Raw genomic sequence first — 24,014 nt, 5'->3', positions numbered from 1 at the left:
AACCACCGCAATGTCCTTGGTGGAAGGCCCCAGGTGTCCCCCAGCACTTCCTCAACACTGATTGTGCCTTTAGGGGCCGTGGGGTCTCCATAAGATGGAGAGGCAGATGGAGTGAGCCTCAGCATTATCCAGTTCCGCCAGTCCCGGCGGCTCCCTATTGTCCGCACAATGATGTCCGTGCCTTCAGCGATGGTCCTCTGTGACTCAGCCAGGCTCTGCAGTACCTTGGCAATGCCAATCTGTGTCTCGGACATGTCCCTCACCCACTGCAACATGATATTGAGGCCCTCAGCCATGGCCATCTTAGACTGAAACATAATGGTCTCCTCGGAGCTCTCCTCTGAGGACGCCATTGGATGGCCTGGCCCCATCAGATGGAGATCCTGTGAGGCAATAGATATGTGGTCAGTGGGAGGGAAGGATCATTTTGGCTAAAATTAATTATTCACTTGAGACAGGTCATCTGGTAAAGGCAGTAAGAAGTCTTACAGTCTTACAACACCAGGTTAAAGTCCAAGAGGTTTGTTTCAAACACGAGCTTTCGGAGCGCAGCTCCTTCCTCAGGTGAACCATTCACCTGAGGAAGGAGCAGCGCTCCGAAAGCCCGTGTTTGAAACAAACCTGTTGGACTTTAACCTGGCATTGTAAGACTTCTTACTGTGCTCACCCCAGTCCAAGGCCGGCATCTCCACATCTGGTGAAGGGGCAGTGGACCTGGAGCCACGTGTAACCCAACCCAGGTACGGATGACAAATTTCCTTCACTTTTTTTAATGATAACCGACAATGGTTCATGGTCACCATTAGACTTTTAATTCCAGGTTGTTATTGAATTCAGACCTCACCATCTACCGTGATGGAATTCAAACCCAGTCCCCACAACATTACCCTGGATTACTAGTCCAATGACAACACCACCAAGCCACTGCCTCCCCAGTTACTTTCCATTGTCACTTACTGAGTATACCTAACTCCTGCTTCATTTGAATTGATACATTTCCAGGGTTTTAGACACATTTCAAACCAGTTTGTCATGTAGGTCTAACTAGTTAGTTAAATTTAAAGGCAACAAGTTAGTTAAACTGTTTACCTGTGTCTGCAAAATTAGCCGATGTCAATGTTACTTGCTCCATGAGGATCAAGAGGTTTAGTGATATTATCAAATCGCCATTGCAATTCATCACTATCAAAAATATAATGGCTTTATTTTTCAGATGACGTATTCAACCTAAAGTCTATCAAAATTGATTTGACAGATTTTGAGGCTCTTGACACCTACGCCTGTAAGGTAACTCAAAGGGGTTGAGGTATTTTCCAGTCCAGACTCTTCAAATGAAAGTATTTATATTTCCAGTGAAGCAGAATTCACTCTTTGTTCCAATTACAAAATGTTGCTTTTCACAAAACTGCATTTAGTGGAAACTGAATATTGAACAAAAGGCCTCGACAAGTCATTTGTTTTCAATTAGTCAATGCTGGATCAGTTGGCAGCACTCCCACCTCTGCATTCTCTTCCATTTACCCACGTAATGTTGTTTATTCACATTCAGGTTTAGAATTGCACTTAATAATAGACTAAACTCAGACTGGGTGGCCGCTTTGCAGAACACCATTGCTCAGACCACAAGCATGACCACAACCTTCCTGTCGCTTGCAATTTTAACTCAGCATCTTGGTCTCATGCCCACATGTCCATCCCTGGCCTACTGCAATGCTCCAGTGAAACCCAACCCAACTGGAGGAACGGCAGCAATTATCTTCCAGTTGGCACACGTTACAGCCTTCAAGACTCAACATTGAGTTCAACAACTTTCAACTGCGACTTTTCTCCTGCATCTTAAATATTGTTGTTTAATATCCCAAACATTTTTATTGTCTCAATGCAAAAACCCTCCCATTCCCTCCTCCCCCTCACACCAGGCCATCTGTCTTTTGTTCTTAACGTTGCTACATCTTGTTGCAATCTCTCAAACTACTGTTTAATATCTAACACATTGTCCCTCTCTTTAATCCTGATGAAGAGTCAAACAGACGCGAAACATTAACTCTGTTTTCTCTCCCTGCAGAGGCTGCCAAACCTGCTGAGATTTTCCAGCATTTTCTTTTTGGTTTTAGATTCCAGCATTCGCAGTAATTTTCTTTTATTTAGAAGGCTTCTAAATGTGATCATGATGCCCTCCGAGAGGAGGAAGGCGGAGGTAGTGGTCGCTATGGACGCGGAAAAGGCTTTCGACCGAGTGGAGTGGAATTATCTGTGGGACATCCTGGGATGGTTTGTGTTTGGGCAGGGCTTTATTGACTGGGTTCGGTTGCTATACCAGGCACCTGTGGCGAGTGTGCGGACAAATCAGCTGACATTGAAATACTTTAAATTGCACCGAGGGACAAGGCAAGATGTCCTGTCTAACCACTGTTGTTTGTCTTGGCCATGGAGCCATTGGCGATGGTGCTTAGAGCATCAAGGGACTGGAAGGGGCTATTCCTGGGGGGGGGGGGGGTGATGGAACACAGGGTTTCATTATAATGTGGAGATGCCGGCATTGGACTGGGGTGAGCACCGTAAGAAGTCTTACAACACCAGGTTAAAGTCCAACATGTTTGTTTCAAACACTAGCTTTCGGAGCACTGCTGCTTCCTCAGGTGAGGAAGGGACAGAGCTCCTGAGGAAGGAACACCTGAGGAAGGAGCAGCGCTCCGAAAGCTAGTGTTTGAAACTAACATGTTGGACTTTAACCTGGTGTTGTAAGACTTCTTACTGGTCTCATTATGTGCAGACGACCTGCCCCTGTACATTTCTGACCCGTTATGGGGGATGGGGGAAAATTATGCGGACCTTAGGGGAATTTGGCCAGTTCTTGGGATACAAATTGAATATGGGAAAAAGTGAGGTTTTGTGATCCAGTTGAGGGGGCAGGAGAGGAGACTAGGGTGCTGTCATTTAAAGTGGTGGGAGGGAGTTTCCGTTATTTGGGAATTTGGCATGGGGATGAGAGCGGTTACATAAATTAAATTTGACCCGGCTAGTTGAAGAAATGAAGGAGGACTTTTGGAGGTGGGACATGCTCCCACTGTCACTGGCGGGTCGGGTACACACCGGAAAATTGACGGACCTCCCAAGGTTTCTGTCTGTTTTCCAGTTCCTCACTATTTTCATACCGAAGGCCTTTTTTAAGCGGGTAAATAGGATGATCTCTGGTTGTGTGTGGGTGGGTAAAACCCCACGAGTAAAGGAAGTGCTGCTGGAGCTAAGCCGGGGGCGGGGGGAGGGGGGGGGTGCGCTGGCGCTGCTGGACTTTAGTAATTTATTCTGGCGGCAAACATATCCATGATCAGGATATGGGGGGGGGGGGGGGGGGGGGGGGGGGGGGGGGTGGTCGGTGTGGGAGCGAGTCGAGGCGGTATCATGAAGTGCACAAGTTTGGGGGCATTGGTAACGGCTCCTCTGCCATTCTCACCAGCCCGGTACTCCACAAGCCCGGTGGTAGTGATGGCCCTGAGAGTTTGGGGGCAGTAGCAGAAGCATATGAGAGTGGAGGGAGCATCTGTGCAGGCTCCAATTTGTGGTAATCACCAGTTTTTCCCGGGGAGGCTAGATGGGGGGTGGCAGAGAGCAGGGATTGAGAGGCCGGGGGATCTACTTATGGATGGGAGCTTTCCATGTTTAGAGAATTTGGAGGAGGAGTTTGAATTGCTGGGAGGGAATGGATTTCGATATCTGCAGATAAGAGAGTTTGTGCGAAGGCAGGTTACATCCTTTCCGCTTCTACCGCCACAGGGGATACAGGACAAGGTAATTTCTAAAATGGGGGTGGAGGGGTGTGAAGGTTTCGGATATCTATCAAGAACTCAAGAAGTGGGAGGAAACTCAGATAGGTGAGCTAAAGCGTAAATGGGAAGATGAGCTGGGAGGGGAGCTAGAGGCAGGTCTATGGTAGGATGCTCTGAGCAGAGTCAACACGTCCTCATCATGTGTCAGGCTCAGCCTGATACAATTCAAGGTCGTTCACCGGGCACACATGACGGTGACCCGGATGAGCAGGTTTTTTTGGGATCAAGGACAAGCGCGTGAGGTGTGCGTGAAGGCCAGCAAACTATGTCCATATGTATTGATAATGTCCGAAGCTTACTGGCAGTGATTGGTAGATATTATGTCCATGATACTAAAACAAGAGTGGCACCGAGTCCAGAGGTCACGGTTTTTGGAGTATCGGAAGTCCAGGGAGTCCAGGGGACGAGAGAACAAAAAGAACAAAGAACAAAGAAAATTACAGCACAGGAACAGGCCCTTCAGCCCTCCCAGCCTGCGCCGATCCAGATCCTTTATCTAAACCTGTCTCCTATTTTCCAAGGTCTAATTCCCTCTCTTGCTGCCCATTCATTTACCTGTCTAGATGCTTCTTAAATGATGCTATCGTGCCCGCCTCTACCACCTCCGCTGGTAAAGCGTTCCAGGCACCCACCACCCTCTGCGTAAAAAACTTTCCACGCACATCTCCCTTAAACTTTCCCCCTCTCAGCTTGAAATTGTGACCCCTTGTAACTGACACCCCCACTCTTGGGAAAAGCTTGTTGCTATCCACCCTGTCCATACCTCTCATAATTTTGTAGACCTCAACCAGGTTCCCCCCACAACCTCCGTCTTTCCAATGAAAACAATCCTAATCTACTCAACCTTCCTTCATAGCTAGCACCCTCCATACCAAGCAACATCCTGGTGAACCTCCTCTGCACCCTCTCTAAAGCATCCACATCCTTCTGGTAATGTGGCGACCAGAACTGCACGCAGTATTCCAAATGTGGCCTGACCAAAGTCCTATACAACTGTAACATGACCTGCCAACTCTTGTACTCAATACCCCGTCCGATGAAGGCAAGCATGCTGTATGCCTTCTTGACCACTCTATCAACCTGCGTTGCCACCTTCAGGCTACAATGGACCTGAACTCCCAGATCTCTCTGCACATCAATTTTCCCCAAGACCCTTCCATTGACCATATATTCCGCTCTTGAATTTGATCTTCCAAAATGCATCACCTCGCATTTGCCTGGATTGAACTCCATCTGCCATTTCTCTGCCCAACTCTCCAATCTATCTATATTTTGTTGTATTCTCTGACAGTCCTCCTCGCTATCTGCAACTCCAGAGGCTAACGTTTTGGCCTTTGCCGCCTTGGTGGCTCGGAGACAGATCTTATTAGCGTGGATGGACTCAAAGTCCCCAAAATCAGGGGTTTGGGTTAGTGACATGGCTGGGTTTCTCAGACTTGAGAAAATTAAGTTCGCCCAGAAAGGGTCAACGTGAGGGTTCGTCCGGAGGTGGCAGCTGTTTATCGACTTCTTCAGAGAAAACTAAACTGTCAGCAGATTCAACAAGAGGAGGTGTAGGGGGGAGTTAGGCTATTTTGTGTTTAGAGTAGGCGGGAACAATGGGAGATGGAGGGATCTGTTACATACTGAACTATGTGTGGGATTTGTATTTGTATTGTTTATTTTTTTTTAATAAACAATTTTATTGAGGTCGTTTTTGGCTTTATAAACAGTTACAGACATCATTAGAAAGAAAGCAAAAAAGGCAAAAATGTGCAAACATCCACGTACTTTCAATACTTCCATCGTAACATATTGCACAAGCCCGCTCCCCTCCCACCGGTACTACCCAGCCATATTTTCCCTCCTACTCTACTCTACCCCCCCCCCTCCCCCCCACCCCCCTGCTGACGCTCACTCTCCCGCAAAGAAGTCAATAAATGGTTGCCACCTCCGGGTGAACCCCTGCACAGATCCCCTCAAGGCGAACTTAATTTTTTCCATCCCCAGGAAACTCGACATGTCCGCAAGCCACCACTCAGTCTTCGGGGGCTTTGAGTCCCTCCACGCCAATAATATTCGTCGCCGGGCTATCAGGGAAGCAAAGGCCAACACATTGGCCTCTTTCTCCCCCTGGACGCCCGGGTCTTCCGAAACCCCAAAAATTGCCACCCCTGGACTCATCACCGCCCTTGTTTTTAGCACCTGGGAAATGAACCCCGCAAATCCCTCCCAGTACCCCCTCAGCTCAGGGCATGCCCAAAACATGTGAACATGGTTCGCTGGTCCTCCCGCGCACCTAGCGCATTTGTCCTCTATCCCGAAAAATGTGCTCATCCGAGCCACCGTCATATGGGCCCGGTGAACGACCTTAAATTGGATCAGCCCGAGCCTAGCACATGTCGCAGTCGAGTTTACCCTACTCAGGGCCTCTGCCCACAGCCCATCCTCCATTTCCCCGCCTAGCTCCTCCTCCCATTTAAGTTTCAGTTCCTCTGTCTGGGACCCTTCCTCCCTCATGAGCACCTTATATATACCCGAGACTCTGCCTCCCTTTCTTCCCTCCTAGAGACTATTCTGTCGAGGATCCCCATTGGCGGGAGGCGTGGGAAAGATGGGACCTGTCTACGAACAAAGTCCCGCAACTGTAGGTATCTAAAATCATTTCCCCTTACCAACCCAAATTTCTCCTCCAAGCTCCTCAAACTCGCGAAGCTCCCTTCCAGGAACATATCACCTACCCTTCCCGCCCCTGCTCGCCGCCATACTCAGAACCCCCCATCCATACTGCCGGGGGTAAACCGATGGTTATCGCAGATTGGCGCCCAGACAGACGCCCCCATCTCCCCCACATGCCTCCTCCACTGGCCCCATATCCGCAGGGTCGCCACCACTACCGGGCTGGTGGTGTACTTGGCCAGCGGCAGCGGTAAAGGAGCCGTGACCAGGGCTTCCAAGCTGGAGCCCCTGCACGAAGCCGCCTCCACCCGCTCCCAAATAGACCCCGTACCCACTATCCACTTCCTTATCATAGCGATGTTGGCCGCCCAGTAATAATTTTTTTTTTTATAAATGTTTTTTATTCAGTTTTCATGTTTTATATTGAACAAATTACAAATTGTTAGAGAGAGAAAAAAAAACACGCAAAAATTAACATATATATTTACAGGTGAGCATCATCGTAGTAATAACTGTGGCCTCCCCCTCTTTGCCGGCATACATATTTTACATTCCCCAACATGTTTATTGGCATTTATTTAGTTTGGTTTTGGGCCTTAGCTAGCCATCAAACCCCCGTAACGAGCCCGTAGCCCCCCCCCTCCCCGCCGGCTACCTTCCCCCGACTATTCTTCCTCTTGTACGTTGGCCACAAACAGGTCCCGGAACAATTGCATGAATGGCTCCCACGTTCTGTGGAAGCCGTCGTCCGACCCTCGGATGGCGAATTTGATTTTCTCCATTTGGAGAGAATCCGAGAGGTCGGACAGCCAGTCTGCAGCTCTGGGCGGTGCTGTTGACCGCCAGCCAAACAGGATTCTACGGCGGGCGATCAGGGAGGCAAAGGCAAGGGCGTCCGCCCTCCTCCCCAGAAATAGATCTGGCTGGTCTGAAACCCCGAAGACCGCCACTATCGGGCATGGCTCCACCCTCACCCCCACCACTTTGGACATAGCCTCGAAGAAGGCTGTCCAGTACTCCACAAGTCTGGGGCAAGACCAGAACATGTGGGCGTGGTTGGCCGGGCCTCTTTGGCACCGCTCACATCTGTCCTCCACCTCCGGGAAGAACCTACTCATACGGTTTCTCGTTAAGTGGGCTCTATGTACCACTTTTAGTTGCGTCAGGCTGAGCCTTGCGCACGTGGAGGTGGAGTTGACCCTATGCAGTGCTTCGCTCCAGAGTCCCCACCCTATCTCCACCCCCAGGTCGTCCTCCCATTTCCTTCTTGTTGCGTCCAGTACGGTGTCGTCCCTATCTACCAGTCGGCCATACATGTCACTACAGTTCCCTTTCTCTAGGATACTTGCGTCCAGTAGGTCTTCCAGTAGTGTCTGCCGTGGCGGTTGTGGGTACGTCCTTGTCTCCTTTCGTAGGAAGTTTTTGAGCTGCAGGTACCGTAGCTCGTTCCCCCCAGCTAGCTGAAATTTCTCTGTCAGTTCGTCCAGTGTTGCGATCCTGTCGTCCGTGTATAGGTCCCTGACTGTCAGTGTCCCCCGTCCTGTCTCCACCTTTTGAAGGTGGCGTCAGTCAGTGCTGGTTTGAACCTATGGTTGTTGCAGATGGGAGCCTTGTCCGACATTTTGTTCAGGCCAAATTGCTGCCGCAGTTGGTTCCAGGATTGGAGGGTGGCTGTCACCACTGGGCTGCTGGAGTGTTTTTTGGGTGGGGATGGGAGTGCTGCCGTGGCGAGGGCCCGGAGGGAGGTCCCCATGCAGGAGGCCTCCTCCGCACGCACCCACTCGGCTTCTGGCTCCTGGATCCATCCCCTTACTCGCTCGGCTGTTGCCGCCCAGTGGTAGAATTGTAGATTCGGGAGGGCTAGCCCCCCCCTGGATTTTGTTTTCTGTAGGACCTTCTTTGGGATCCTAGCATTTTTACCCCCCCATACGAACGCCATGATAAGTTTGTCCAGCGCTATGAAGAAGGCCTTGGGGATGTAAGCCCAGTAATAATTGATCAGACTCGGCAAAGCCAGCCCTCCCTCACTGCGGTTCCTCTCCAACATTGCCTTCTTCACCCGCGGGGATTTTCCCGCCCAGACAAAGCTCATGATCAGCCCGTTAACTCTTTTGAAGAAGGACTGTGGGATAAAGATCGGGAGGCACTGAAAAATAAACAAAAATCGAGGGAGGATTGTCATCTTTACAGTCTGCACCCTCCCTGCCAGCGACAGCGGGAGTGCATCCCATCTCCGAAACTCCACCACCCTGGCCAAATTTAACTTATGCAGCCTGCCCCAGTCTCGTGCCACCTGGATTCCCAAATACCGGAAATTTTCCTCAACCAGCCTAAACGGTAGCCCTCTCAATCTGTTCTCCTGGCCCCTTGCCTGGACCACAACCATTTCACTCTTGACCGTATTTAATTTGTATCCTGATAACTGGCCGAACTTCCTCAGCATTCCCAGTATAGTTCCCATCCCGGCCACTGGGTCCGACACGTATAGGAGCAGGTCGTCTGCATAAAGAGAAACCCTGTGTTCAACCCCGCCCCTCACCATCCCCTTCCAACCCTCTGTGGCTCTCAGCGCAATCGCCAGCGGCTCTATGGCCAGCGCAACCAGCAGCGGGGAGAGCGGGCAGCCCTGTCTGGTCCCTCGGAACAACCTAAAGTACTCCGACACTTCTCTGTTGGTCCTGACGCTGGCCCTCGGGGCATGATATAATAATTTGATCAAATCCACCAATCCCTCCCCGAACCCAAACCGTCCGAGCACCTCCCATAGATAGTCCCACTCCACCCGGTCAAAGGCCTTCTCGGCGATTTGTATTGTTTATTGTTATAAAATCATAAATGCCTTAATAAAATGTTTTTTAAAAAAACACTGCTGCCTCATAGCGCCAGGAAACCTGGTTCGATTCGGATTCTGGGTGACTGTGTGAAGTTTGCATTTTCTCTCCGTGTCTGTCTGGCTTCCTGGTGCTCTGGTTTCCTCCCACAGTCCAAAGAAGCTAAATTTCCCCTTAATGTCTAAAGATGTGCAGGTTAGGTGAGGTTACAGCGTTATGGGGATAGGTTGGAGGAGTGGGCCTAGATAGGGTGATCTTTCAGTGGGCCAGTGCAGGCTCGATGGGCCGACTGGTTTCCTTCCTCATTTGTAGGGGTTCTATGGATTCTGTGGATTTCCTCTTGCATGTTGTGGCCTCATGACTGGCCTTCAGTGTTTTGTCAGTGTTGCCCTGCCAGTCGCTCACTCTATGAGCTTAGAGATCACTGAGGAATGACAGCGATGTGAGACAAGGCTTGATCTTTTCACCACCATCTAATGATGCAAACACTTCCACGACTGACACAAAGACTTGCCTCGGGATCTCCTCCTCCCATGCATGTCTTGGGCTTGGCCAGTACCACTGAGGAGAACCAAATGCCACTAGTCAATCAGTGCTGATGAGCTGCCTTCACTCATTGCTGTCCCTTAAGGAAGACCAGACCCCTGACCACCTAACCACCCCCAACACGACCCGACTACACTCCCAACCACATCCCCCCCAGCCAACTACCCCACTAACCACTCGACTACCCTCTGACACCCAAGTCACTCACCTGCCACCTACTTACCCACTTGTCTCCTCACTCACTTACCCATCTACTCACCCAGCCACTAACATTTAGATTGGATAAATTTAAACTAACCATATGCCAGCTATTGTCAGAAAAAGGGAATGTGGCCTGTTTTCCCACAACTCTACTCTGCTCCAATGGGATTCCCGATGGTCACTGCATTGATTATTTCTCGGAGCGCCACGCTCAGAAGGTCCCAGAGGAAATGCATAACAGCGACGAGTCAAGATATTCTCGATCTCAATGGCAATCTGTCGCTCATTGCTATTTTTCGGAAGATCCGGGAAAGATTTAACTTTTCAGGTTGATGACGTTTCATCAGAACTGGGAAAAGTTAGAAATTAAATTGTTAAGGAGTGAAATCTGGGGGGAAAGAGACAAAAAGGATAGGGCAAAAATGAGGGAGGTGAAATGACAAAAGATTTGATGGTATTAGCCAAAGGGAATGAGATAAAAAAGACAATTGAAAATCTCGGCAAAGAAAATAGCAGGATTTTTCAAGGTCAAATTCCTCAGTACTGCATTGGGGTTTCAGCATGCAATCTATTGGCTTGGATAACCGCAGTCTTCAACTCACAGGCCCATTGATTTAAACAATGTCATTAATTATGTTTTTAAAAATAAGCTCTTTCATAAATATTTTTTTAAATCCCCATTCTATGTATGAAAATATTGAAGTTCTCAATTGGTGGTTTGTTGACTCACAAAAAACTATAATGTTGCCATGTGGGATTTTTGCAAGAAGTGATAAATGATTCATTTCTGCCTGCTGAAGAAGTTTTTCAAAAATTAATTTGAGGGATGTGGGTGTCGCTGGCTAAGCCACCATTTATTGCCCTTGAGAAGGTGGTGACAAGCTGCCTTTATGAACGCTGTAGCCCATGGGGTGTAGGTACACTCAGAGTGCTGTTAGGGAGGGTGTTCCAGGATTTTGACCCAGCGACAGTGAAGAAACAGCGATATATTCCCAAGTCAGGATGGTGCGAGGCTTAGAGGTGAAGCTCCAGGTGGTGGTGTTCCCAAGTATCTGTTGACCTTTGCCTGCTAGGTGGCAGCGGTCGTGGGTTGTTTTCCTCTTGGTTATATGCCAAACTGAAAGCATTGATCATATTTAACCTACAGTTATAAAATACATGCAAATGTAACTCTTTGATGAAGAAAAAGCTCAAATCATTACTGTGATTACATTCGTCATGGTGGAAGTCACTCATCATGGAGGTCATGATGGAGTTGTATAGAACTTTGGTGAGGCCACAGCTGGAGTACTGTGCGCAATTCTGGTCGCCACATTATAGGAAGGATGTAATTGCACTGGAGGGGTTGCAGAGAAGATTCGCCTGAATGTTGCCTGGGATGGAACATTAAAGTTATAAAGAGAGGCTTGGGTTGTTTTCTCTGGAGCAGAGAAGCCTGAGGGGTGACCTGATTGTGGTGTACAAGATTATGAAGGGCATAGACAAGGCAGATAGGGAGCAGCTATTCCCCTTTGTGGAAGGGTCAGTTATGAGGGGACACAAGTTCAAAGTGAGGGGTGGGAGGTTATAGGGGGATTTGAGGAACAACCTTTTTACCCAGATAGTGGTGACAGTCTGGAATGCACTGTCTGGGAGTGTGGTAGAGGCGGGATGCCTCACATCCTTTAAAAAGTACCTGGATGTGTATTTAGCACGCCATAACGTTCAAGGCCAAGTGCTGGGATGAGGTGGGCACGTCAGAGTCTTTCACTTGATGGGCTGAAGGGTATCTTCTACACTGTAGTATTCTTTGATTCTGTAATGACATATCCTTTATCCGAACAGGTTATACCCAAGCATAATGTGCAAAAACTCGTGAAAGAACTGCTGTTGTTTGCGACCTCAGATCTGGAGAAAATTCGAGTGCTGTGGATCTGGATTTGTTGTCACATTGGTAAATATTCAGCTAAATCATCATTAGAAATCTGTGCATGAATTGTTAACCTCACAAGTAAAATGTGTATGAGTTTAGCTGCTTGAATGTCTTTATGAGGATCATAAGTGTTATCTAAGCTGTTTGAAGAGCACTTCGGAAACAGTACAATGATCTTTACCCTCCCTTTCACCTTCACACCTGCAAAACTGAAACCTTAATTTGACTAACAACAGTCACAAAGACTTGGATTTACATAGTGCCTCAAACAAAGTGAAACATTCTAAAATACTTCATAAGAGCCTTACCACCACACAAAAGAGATAATTTTGCAAAAAGGTAGATTGGAAGCAGTGACTTCAAGAAGGAAAGAGGAAGTGACAGCGAGAGGTGAGGCCTTGTGAGATTTGAAAACAAGCATGAGAATTTTAATCTAAATACAATACATCCCCTGGTCCTCCTTATCCATCCAACTCATTCCATCCACAAAAAACTCCTTTCTGGAGATTTCAAACATGATTTCTCTTTCACAAATCCATGTTGAATCTGTTTATTGATCTTCAACATTTTCTACGTTGCCTGATATCATGCTCTGATTAATACATTCCAGTATTTTGCCAACAAAAGCTAGGCTAACTGTCTTAAAGTACCCCATGTTCTCTTTTCCCCCTGCCTTAAATTATGAGGTTATGGAACTGTTCTAGAATTTGAGGATCTCCAGAAGATTAAAACCAATGCATCCAAGTCTCTGCAACTACCTCTTTTATGGTGCAGGTCATCACGTCCAAGAGATTTTTCACCACTTAGTTCCATTTTTATCTGCCATTTTACTCATACTGATGTTGGTTGCTCATTCTCACTCTTTTTTCGAGTGGTAGGTATTGATTGGTGGGGATCAGCGATTCACAATATATTTTAATGTCCTGGATGAAGGAACCAAATGTAACATTTCCAAGTCTGCTGACGACACAAAACTGGGTGAAATTGTTATTTGTGAGGAGGATGCAAGGAGGCCTTTAAGATGACTTAGACAAGTTTTTAAAAAATATTTTTATCAAGGCATTTATATAAACAGTAAATACAAAAGCAAGAGCAAGAGCAAACAGGAACATCATAATAAGTCATTAGCTAATCAACACACAAACCCTCATGTCCTTCCCCCTCCTCCCGTCCTGCCTTCCCATTTTAACCCTTTTATCTTCCCGCTCCCTCTCCGCCTGTTTACACCTCAATCCTCTTTGAAGAAGTCGATGAATGGCTTCCACCTCCAGGCAAACCCATGCACCAACCCTCTCAAGACGAACTTGCTTTTTTCCAACCTCAGGAATTCCACCAGGTCTCTCACCCACCCACGCCCCCCCCCCCGATTTCGGTGGCTCCAGGTCCCTTCACGCAAGCAAAATCCGTCTCCGGGCTATCAGGGAGGCAAAGACTAGGACATCGGCCTCTCTCACCCCCTGGACGCCCAGGTCTACTGACACTCCAAATATCGCCACTTCTGGACTCAGGACCACCTTCACCCTCAATACCTCAGACATTCCGTCTGCAAACCCCTGCCAGAACCCCTTCAGTTTTGAACATGCCCAGAACATGTTAACATGGTTCGTAGGCCTCCCAGCACATCGCCCACATCTGTCCTCTACCCCCTCAAAAATCTTACTCATCCTAGCCATTAACATGTGCGCCTTATGAACTACCTTGAACTGGCTAAGGCTAAGCCTCGCACACGATGAGTACGCATTAACCCTCCTCAGGGTCTCCTCCCACATCCTTTCCCCACTCCCTCAGTTCCTCCTCCCATTCCCGTTAGACTTTTCCTATCGGGGCTCCCTCCCAGTCCATTAGCTCCTTATGAATCTCGGACACCTTACCCTCACCCATGTCTTCCCTCGATAGCACCTTATCCTTCAATCACAAGAGCGGCAAACCTTAAAAAGGATGGCACTGGTTTCCTCACAAAATCCCAAACCTGTACCTATCTAACTCATTCCCGCTGGGCAGCTCATATTCCTCCTCCAGGTCCTCTTAGCTCGCAAAGCTGCCCCCCACAAACAGGTCCCCAAACCGTTCAATCCCTGCCTGTTGCCACCCCCCGAAACCTTGCATCCAGCCCCTGTGATTGTCGCAAATTGGTGCCCACACCAAGGCACTTTCCAACCTCAGATGTTGCCACCACTGCCCTCATACCCTCAGGGCCACCGCCACCACTGGCTTCGTGGAGTACTTAGCCAGCTAGGATGGCAGAGGCGCCATCAGTAATGCCCCGAGACCCATACGCCTGCAAGAGGCCACCTCCATCCATCCCCACACCAACCCCTCCCCCACTACTCACTTCCTAACCTACATCCGTGCCCCCCCCGCAAACACATAGCAGATGCAGTACAACATGGCTAAATATGACGGTGTGCAAAAAAGAAAGGAAGAGTATTATTTAAATACAAAGAACAAAGAAAATTACAGCACAGGAACAGGCCCTTCGGCCCTCCCAGCTTGAGCCGATCCAGATCATTTAGCTAAACCTGTCACCTATTTTCCAAGGATCTACTTCCCTCTGTTCCCCGCCCGTTCATATATCTGTCTCGATGCATCTTAAATGATGCTATCATGCCCGCCTCTACCACCTTCGCTGGCAAAGCATTCCAGGCACCCATCACCCTCTGCGTAAAAAACTTTCCACGCATATCTCCCTTAAACTTTCCCCCTCTCACCTTGAAATCATGACCCCTTGTAATTGACACCCCCACTCTTGGGAAAAGCTTGTTGCTATCCACCCTGTCCATACCTCTCATAATTTTGTAGACCTCAATCAGGTCCCCCCTCAACCTCCGTCTTTCCAACGAAAAAAATCCTAATCTACTCAACCTTTCTTCATAGCTAGCACCCTCCATACCAGGCAATATCCTGGTGAACCTCCTCTGCACCCTCTCTAAAGCATCCACATCCTTCTGGTAATGTGGCGACCAGAACTGCATGCAATATTCCAAATGTGGCCGAACCAAACTCCTATACAACTGTAACATGACCTGCCTACTCTTGTACTCAATACCCCGTCCGATGAAGGCAAGCATGCTGTATGCCTTCTTGACCACTCTATCAACCTGCATTGCCACCTTCAGGTACAATGGACCTGAACTCCCAGATCTCTCTGTATATCAATTTTCCCCAGGACTCTTCCATTGACCATATAGTCCGCTCTTGAATTAGATCTTCCAAAATGCATCACCTCGCATTTGCCTGGATTGAACTCCATCTGCCATTTCTCTGCCCAACTCTCCAATCTATCTATATTTTGCTGTATTCTCTGACAGTCCTCCTCGCTATCTGCAACTCCACCAATCTTAGTATCATCTGCAAACTTGCTAATCAGACCACGTATACCTTCGTCTAGATTATTTATGTACATTTAGGTACACCATAAATGGTGATATATTGGCAAGTGTGGATGTGTAAAGGAATCTGGGTGTCTTTGTGCACCAGTCAATGAAAGTAGAAGGGCAGGTAGATCATGCAAAAGGAAAGCAAATGATATGTTGGCTTTCATTGCAAGAGGATTTGAGTTCAGAAGTAGGGATGTCTTATTGTAGTTACACAGGGCCTTGGTGAGACCACACCTGTAGTATTGCGTGCAGTTTTGGTTTCCCTACCTAACAAAGGATATACTTGCCGGAGAGAGAGTGCCGTGGCGGTTCACTAGGCTGATACCCTGATTGGTGGGACTGTCCTAGCAGGAGAGATTGGTTCGACATTGATTGAGGCATTGGACAGGGTGGATCGGTAGCGGCTGTTTCCTTCATTAAAGGTTCAGTTTCCAGGGGACACAAGTTCAAGGTCAAAGGCAGGAGGTTTAGGAGGGATTTGAGGAAAAACGTTTTTTACCCAGAGGGTGGTGATAGTCTGGAATACACTGCCTGGAAGGAAGGTAGAAGCGGGTTGCCTCACATCCTTTAAAAAGTACCTGGGTAAGCATTTGGTCTGTCTTAACATTCGAGGCTCTGAGCCAAGTGCTGCCAAATGGGAGTCGGTAGACACGTCACCTGTTTTTCATGCATTGGTGCAGATTCGATGGGCCAAAAGGCCTCTTCTGTGCTGTATTATTCTGTGATCCCGTGATTCTGTATTCACTAGAGTTTTGAAGGATGAGGGCAGATGTGATTGAAACGTATAAAATTCTAATGGGGTTGGACAGACTATATGCATGGAGGATGTTTTCCCTGGTTGGGAATCTAGAACCAGGGAGCACTCTTCAGGCTAAGGGGTAGACTTAGGACCGAGATGATGAAAAATGTATTCTCTCAAAGGATAGTTAACCTGTGGAATTCTCCACCACAGAAGGCTGTGGAGATACATAGAAACATAGAAGATAAGAGCAGGAGGAGGTCATTCGGCCCTCCGAGCCTTCTCTGCATTCGTCATGATCATGGCTGATCGTCCAATTCAATAGTCTAATCCAGCTTTCTCCCCATAACCCAAGATCCCATTCGCCTCAAGTGCCATATCTAGCCGCCTCTTGAATGTATTCAATGTCTTAGCCTCAACTACTTCCTGTGGTAATGAATTCCACAGGCTCACCATTCTTTGGGTGAAGAAATGTCTCCTCATCTCTGTCCTAAATGGTCTACCCCAAATCCTCAGATTATGACCCCTGGTTCTGGACACACTAACCATCAGGAACATCCTCCCTGCATCCACCCTATCTAGCCCTGATAGACGTTTATACGTTTTTATGAGATCTCCCCTCATTCTTCTGAACTCGTCTGAACTCCAGCAAAAACAATCCTAACCTAGTAAATCTCTCCTCATATGACAGACCCGCCATCCCGGGAATCAGTCTAGTAAATCTTCGCTGCATATCCTCGAGAGCAACAACATCCTTCCTCAGAAAAGGAGACCAAAAGTGCACACAATATTCCAGGTGTGGCCTCACCAAGGTCCTGTATAATTGGTACACAACTCTGCTCCTGTACTCAGAACCGCTCGCAATGGAAGCCAACATACCATTTGCCTTCTTTACCGCCTGCTGCACCTGCATGCTTACCTTCAGCGACTGGTGCACAAAGACACCCAGATCCCACTGCACACTCCCCTCTCCCAATTTACAGCCATTCAGGTAGTAATCTGCCTTCTTGTTTTTGTTTACAAAGTGAATAACCTCACATTTATCCAAATTATACTGCATGTGCCATTGATTTGCCCACTCACCCAACCTGACCAGATCATGCTGTAGGATCCCTGCATCCTTGTCACAGTTCACCCTCCCACCCAACTTGGTACCTCCATAAATCACTTTTACATGTACAGCTCATGAGGTACGAGTTGCCATCATGTCTGAGGTTAAATTCTATATTTAACAATTTATTATCTAACCTTCTCTGACCCTGTCTTTCTATAATAATCTAGTGACCAATACTTTGGGTGTTTTTGAGCACACCTGTTTTTAATATTTTTGATTTCTGTGGTAATAATGGAGCTGATGGTTTCTATAATAAGATGTCTTGCAACATCAGGTTAAAGTCCAACAGGTTGATATCAGGTGAACGTGTGGAAGGAGCAGTGCTCTGAAAACTAGTGATTCGAAACAAACCTGTTGGACTTTAACCTGGTGTTGTAAGACTTCTTACTGTGCTCACCCCAGTCCAACGGCGGCATCGCCACATCATAGTTTCTATAATGTAATTGATTGTACATTACTGGACGTAGTAGTAGCTAGTGCTTTGATACTTTGCAGAATATGACGTGAAGGGATATCACAGCAAAAACTTGAAACACGATGGACCCACTGATGTACTGAAGACTGGAAAAGCTGTGTGTGCTGGATATTCAGGTCTCTTTTGTGAAATGTGCAGGTAACACTTTGTTTCATTTCTGTCTTGCCTCTCTTTTCCCCCACTTGTTCTTCTCTTCCCCAACCTTCCCTTGTTCTTCTCTTTTTTTCTAATCACTTTGAAATTGTCCTCCCATGTCCCTCTAAACCCCATTTCAGTGGGTTCAGTGTCAGGGTCAGAACAGAGAAGGTTGGATATTGTACTCCATTACATTTACAGCAGTGGTTTCTGGTGGCACAATGGCACAGTCGTTAGCACTGTGGCTTCACAATACTAGGGACCCGTGTTCAATTCCGGCTGTGGGTGACTGTATGTGTGGAGTTTGCACATTCTCCCCATTTCTGGGTGGGTTTCCTCCGGGTGCACAGGTTTCATTCCACAGTCCAAAGATGTGCAGATTATGTGGGGTTATGGGGTTAAAGGTGGGGTTGGGTCTTTCAGAGGGCCGGTGCAGGGCTGAATGGCCTCCTTCTGCACTCCTTCTGCACATGAATTCTATGGTTCTAATGGCTGAACTTCTAATATTTGTGCAACATCTACCTGAACACTAACAGACTTGGAGAATATTACATCCAAAGGTGATGAACAATTTTCACTCAGCACTGTTACCTAGATTACAAGCTCAAGTCATGGAGTGGGTTCCTTTGACTCAGAGGCAAAATGTGTAACTAACTGAGCTGAGCTTTTTTGACAATTTAACAGTACAGAATGTTTGAAATGTGTAAGGATTAGAGGTGGGTAGATATCACAACATAACCTCATTCTGTCCTCTCCCTCATTCCAGTCCAATATCAGTAGGGGAATGATCAGAAGAGCAAAGAACAAAGAAAAGTACAGCACAGGAACAGGCCATTCTGCCCTCCAAGCCTGTGCCGACCATGCTGCCCGTCTAAACTAAAATCTTCCACACTTCCTGGGTCCGTATCCCTCTATTCCCATCCTATTCATGGATTTGTCAAGATGCCCCTTTAATGTCACTACCGTAGGGCAGCATGGTGATGCAGTGGGTTAGCCCTGCTGCCTCACGTTGCCGAGGTCCCAGGTTCACTCCTGGCTCTGGGTCACTGTCCGTGTGGAGATTGCACATTCTCCCGTGTCTGCGTGGGTTTCGCCCCCACAACCCAAAGAAACCAGGGTAGGTGGATTGGCCACGCTAAATTGCCCCTGAATTGGAAAAAATGAATTGGGCACTCTAAATTTATATTTTTAAAAATTTCACTATCATCCCTGCTTCTACCACCTCCTCCGGCAGCGAGTTCCAGGCACCTACTACCCTCTGTGTAAAAAAACTTGCCTCGTTCATCTCCTCTAAACCTTGCCCCTCGCACCTTAAAACTATGCCCCCTAATAATTGACCCCTCTACCCTGGGAAAAAGTCTCTGACTATCCACTCTGTCTATGCCCCTCATAATATTTTGACCTCTATCAGGTCGCCCCTCAACCTCTGTCGTTCCAGTGAGAACAAATCGAGTTTATTTAACCGGTCCTCATAGCTAATGCCCTCCATACCAGGCAACATCTTGGTAAATCTCTTCTGCACCCTCTCTTAAGCCTCCACATCCATCTGGTAGTGTGGCGACCAGAATTGAACACTATATTCCAAGTGTGGCCTAACTAAGGTTCTATACAGCTGCAGCATGACTTGCCAATTCTTATAATCAATGCCCCGGCCAATGAAGGCAAGCATGCCTTATGCCTTCTTGACTACCTACTCCACCTGTGTTGCCCCTTTCAGTGACCTGTGGACCTGTACACCTAGATCTCTCTGACTTTCAATACTCTTGAGTGTTCTACCATTCACTGTATATTCCCTACCTGCATCAGACCTTCGAAAATGCATTATCTCACATTTGTCCGGATTAAACTCCATCTGCCATCTCTCCGCCCAAGTCTCCAAATGATCTAAATCCTGCGTATCCTCTGACAGTCCTCATCGATATCCGTAATTCCACCAACCTTTGTGTCATCTGCAAACTTACTAATCAGACCAGCTTCATCTGCAAATTTACTAATTCGACCAGTCAGAAGGGTTTTACGCTTTATGAACCAGGATCACCAGTGACCAAGATCAGATTTTCAACTTTCTTTCATACTGGGTAGTCCATTTTCCAGCTGAGAAATTATAATATGATATTTCTTTTCCTCTATTTTCTTTCTCCTTGGCATTCCTTAAACTTTAGACTTTCAAGTAGGAATATCGCATTTGTCAAACAGCCACCACAGACTCCATTTGAAGCTTTAAATCTTACACGCTTTAACCTTGAGATTCTCCCCACATGCCAACATTCTTTGTTCAATGTCCTGACTCTTCCTTTTTACGTGCATTCATTTTGCAATCCTTTACCTGAAAGTACTTTATCCCTCTGCTTGCTGCCTTACTCTTTGGTGTTGAAATTTTCCTCGTGAGAGAAGATCTGTCGGTGATGCCAAGTTTGGTGTTATAAGCATGAAGATTGGAGAAGCAATGGAAGACTGCGCAAGGTGTGGTGATCCAGAACATTACAGAATAATATGTTATAATCAAGCAGAGAAATAAGTCTTGATTTCACAGTGTCAGGGTAAGAGGAAGGAGCTGCAAAGAAATGCCTTATTTGCATCTTGGGAGGAATACATGCTTTCAACCAAACACGTGGGCCGCACGGTAGCATAGTGATTAGCACAAATGTTTCACAGCTCCAGGGTCCCAGGTTTGATTCCTGGCTTGGGTCACTGTCTGTGTGGAGTCGGCACGTTCTCCCCGTGTGTGCGTGGGTTTCCTCCGCGTGCTCCGGTTTCCTCCCACAATCCAAAGATGTGCAGGTTAGGTGAATTGGCCATGATAGATTGCCCTTAGGGTCCAACTTGCCCTTAGTGTTAGGTGGGGTTACTGGGTTATGGGGAAAGGGTGGAGGTATGGGCTTGGGTAGGGTGCTCTTTCCAAGAGCCGGTGCAGACTTGATGGGCTGAATGGCCTTCTTCTGCACTGTAAATTCTATGAAATAAGCAGGTATGAATGCAAGAAACAGTAACAAGAGTAGGCCGCTCAGCAACTCACACCCGCTCCATCATTCAATAAGATCATGATGAACTTTGACATCAACTCCAGCTACCCTGATCCTTGTGTCCCCCAATTCCATCTGATGTTTGGTTTGACTTCATGGGCTGGATTCTCCGACCCCCCGCCGGGTCGGAGAATCGTAGGGGGTGGCGTGAATTCCGCCCCCGCCGTCTCCCGAAGTCTCCGGCACCAGAGATTTGGCGGGGGTGGGAATAGCGCTGCGCCTGTCGGCGATTCTCCGGCCGGCGATGGGTCGAAGTCCCGCTGCTGTAATGCCGGTCCCGCCGGCATGAATCAAAACACCTCCCTCACCAGCGGGACTGGCGGCACGGCTGGACTCCGGGGTCCGGGGGGGGGGGGGGGGGGGGGGGGGCACAGGGCGATCTGGCCCCGGGGGGTGGCCTTACAGTGACCTGGCCTGCGATCGGGGCCCATCAATCAGCGGGCGGGCCTGTGCCATGGGGGCACTCTTTTCCTTCCGTGTTGGCCTTCATGATGGCCGATGCCGATGGCATGCGCGGGGATGACGTCAGCAGCTCGCCAGCAAAGTCCCTTCGGCCCCGGCTGGCGTGGCGCCAAAGGCCTTTCCCACCGGCCGGCGAGGCGCCAACCAGTCTGGCGCAGGCCTAGGCCCTCAAGGTTAGGGCTTGGCCCCTAAAGGTGCGGAGAAATCCACACCTTTGGGGCGGCCTGACGCCAGAGTGGTTCACGCCACTCCACCCCCTGCCCCGCCGGGTAGGGGAGAATCCAGCCCCATGTCTCAGATTGATACTATAATCAAACTGCTCTCTGCACATTTACTCTACGTCTTCCTCCCATTTACCGGACAGATAAAGAAATTTACATTTTTCTACATTCAGCCCATTCACAAACCCAACCGGTCAATGATTTTTCCCTTCCTATCCATATTAAATTCTATCTTAAAGCCTCCTTGGAACTTCTAATTGGTGACACCTTTGGTTCAGTTGACAGAATTCTTGCCTCTAAGTGATCAGGTTTCATTTAAGTCCAAAACTAGATATTTGAGCGCATAAATTAGGCTGACAGTTCAATACTGAGAGAGTGCTGCATTAGAACATAAGAGCATAAGAACTAGGAGCAGGAGTAGGCCATCTGGCCCCGCGAGCCTGCTCCGCCATTCAATGAGATCATGGCTGATCTTTTGTGGACTCAGCTCCACATTCCGGCCCAAACACCATAACCCTTAATCCCTTTATTCTTCAAAAAACTATCTATCTTTACCTTAAAAACATGTAATGAAGGAGCCTCAACTGCTTCACTGGGCAAGGAATTCCATAGATTCACAACCCTTTGGGTGAAGAAGTTCCTCCTAAACTCATTGTCCTAAACTCCTAAACAATTGCCAGAGATACCAGGCTGACTTCTCCGTCATCGAGATTCTCCATTTTGCTGACAGCCCAGGGGTTTCCTGATGGCATGGGGCTGCCACCCCACCCCCCCCCCCCCCCCATGGGAAATCCCATTGATCAGCCAGCGAAACAGAGAATCCTGATGGTGTACCACCAACGTTTGAACAGAATACAGTAAATCAGAGCCTCGTCTGTACACAGATAGATCTAAAATGTTCCATTGCACTTTTTATGGACCAAAAAGGGTATTTACACATCCCAGCCATGCCCCCAGCCTCCATATTAAATTAATACTTTATATCTGTCTTTACCAAGAATGGAGATGCTGCCCAGGCCATGGTGACAGAGGAAGTTATTGAAACACTAGAAGGTTTGAAAACGGATCAGGCGGAGGTTTTGAAGAGGCCGTCTGTACTAAATATGGGCAGCACGGTAGCATGGTGGTTAGCATAAATGCTTCACAGTGCCAGGGTCCCAGGTTCGGTTCCCGGCTGGGTCACTGTCTATGCGGAGTCTGCACGTCCTCCCCGTGTGTGCGTGGGTTTCCTCCGGGTGCTCCGGTTTCCTCCCACAGTCCAAAGATGTGCAGGTTAGGTGGATTGGCCATGCTAAATTGCCCGTAGTGTCCTAAAACGTAAGGTTGGGGGGGTGGGGGGGTTGTTGGGTTATGGGTATAGGGGCCGAAGGGCCTGTTCTGTGCTGTACTGTTCTATGTTCTATGTTCTATAAATATGAAAAGGCAGCAGCACTGAATGAGATGTATCCAGTCTACTGAAGGAAGTGAGAGTGGAAATTGCAAATGCACTGGCCATAACTTTGTTAGACTCAGGGATACTGCCAGAGGGCTGGCAAGGTTACAACGTCACTGAAAGAAAGTGTAATGATAAGCCCAGTAACCACAAACCAGTCAATTCGATTACAGTGGAGGAGAAAGCTCTGGAAACAATAACTCGGGACAAAATTAATAGTCACATGGACAAATGTGGGTTAATTAATAATAATAATAATCTTTATTGTCACAAATAGGCTTACATTAACACTGCAATGAAGTTATTATGAAAAGCCCCTAGTCGCCACATTCCGGCGCCTGTTCGGGTACACTGAGGGAGAATTCAGAATGTCTAATTCACCTAACAAGCACGTCTTTCGGGACTTGTAGGAGGAAACCGGAGCACCCGGAGGAAACCCACGCAGACGCAGGGAGAACGTGCAGACTCCGCACAGACAGTGACCCAAGGTGGTAATCAAACCTGGGACCCTGGCGATATGAAGCAACAGGGATAACCACTGTGCAACCATGTTGCCCTACTGTCCTTTTTAAGGAGAGGCAGCATGGATTTCTTGAAGGAGGAAGGTTTGTAGTGGGTGCTGTCAAAACTTTTTGTCTTGTACTCATCAGGACAGATACAGGAATATGAATTGTAAAAGGAACAATAATTTATGCTGCCTAAGAAGATTGGTGATTGGTTTGCAGGTGTTAGATTGGTCGAGGCATTGCTATACGGAGTAAACAAGCAAATGGTTGTCCCCCAATCTTTTGTTTAATATTTATTTATTCTTTCATGGGACATGGGTGTCACCGGCTAGGCCAGCATTCATTGCCCATCCTTAATTGCCCCTGATAACGCACCATGGAACAGTTAACTGCCAAGATTTTGTTTGTAATCTAATTAGGAAGATTGGCTCAGATTGGTCAAGACGTTTCTCTTGGGAATAAACCATGGAAAGGTTTGTAAAGTGCTTTTTTAATTATTTCATGGAATGTAGGTATCGCTGGTTGGGCCAGTATTTATTGCCCATTAGTAGTCCT

General features: G+C 47.8%; 1 protein-coding gene across 3 annotated transcripts in view; it reads left to right on the top strand.

Annotated features, from left to right (window-relative positions):
* Positions 1–24,014, top strand: part of ky (kyphoscoliosis peptidase) — a 216,912-nt gene that overhangs the window by 161,578 nt on the left and 31,320 nt on the right. For all 3 annotated transcript variants that reach the window (XM_038817555.1, XM_038817554.1, XM_038817553.1), the window contains 3 exons: positions 1,214–1,287; positions 11,888–11,996; positions 17,701–17,818. In XM_038817555.1, the coding sequence (XP_038673483.1) occupies positions 1,214–1,287; positions 11,888–11,996; positions 17,701–17,818 (301 nt within the window). The remainder of the gene's footprint in view (positions 1–1,213; positions 1,288–11,887; positions 11,997–17,700; positions 17,819–24,014) is intronic.

The sequence above is a fragment of the Scyliorhinus canicula genome, chromosome 13 (assembly GCF_902713615.1).
Source record: "Scyliorhinus canicula chromosome 13, sScyCan1.1, whole genome shotgun sequence".
Lineage (NCBI taxonomy): Eukaryota > Metazoa > Chordata > Chondrichthyes > Carcharhiniformes > Scyliorhinidae > Scyliorhinus > Scyliorhinus canicula.
Note: the sequence above shows the minus strand (reverse complement) of the source record. Positions and strands in the feature narration are given on the sequence as shown.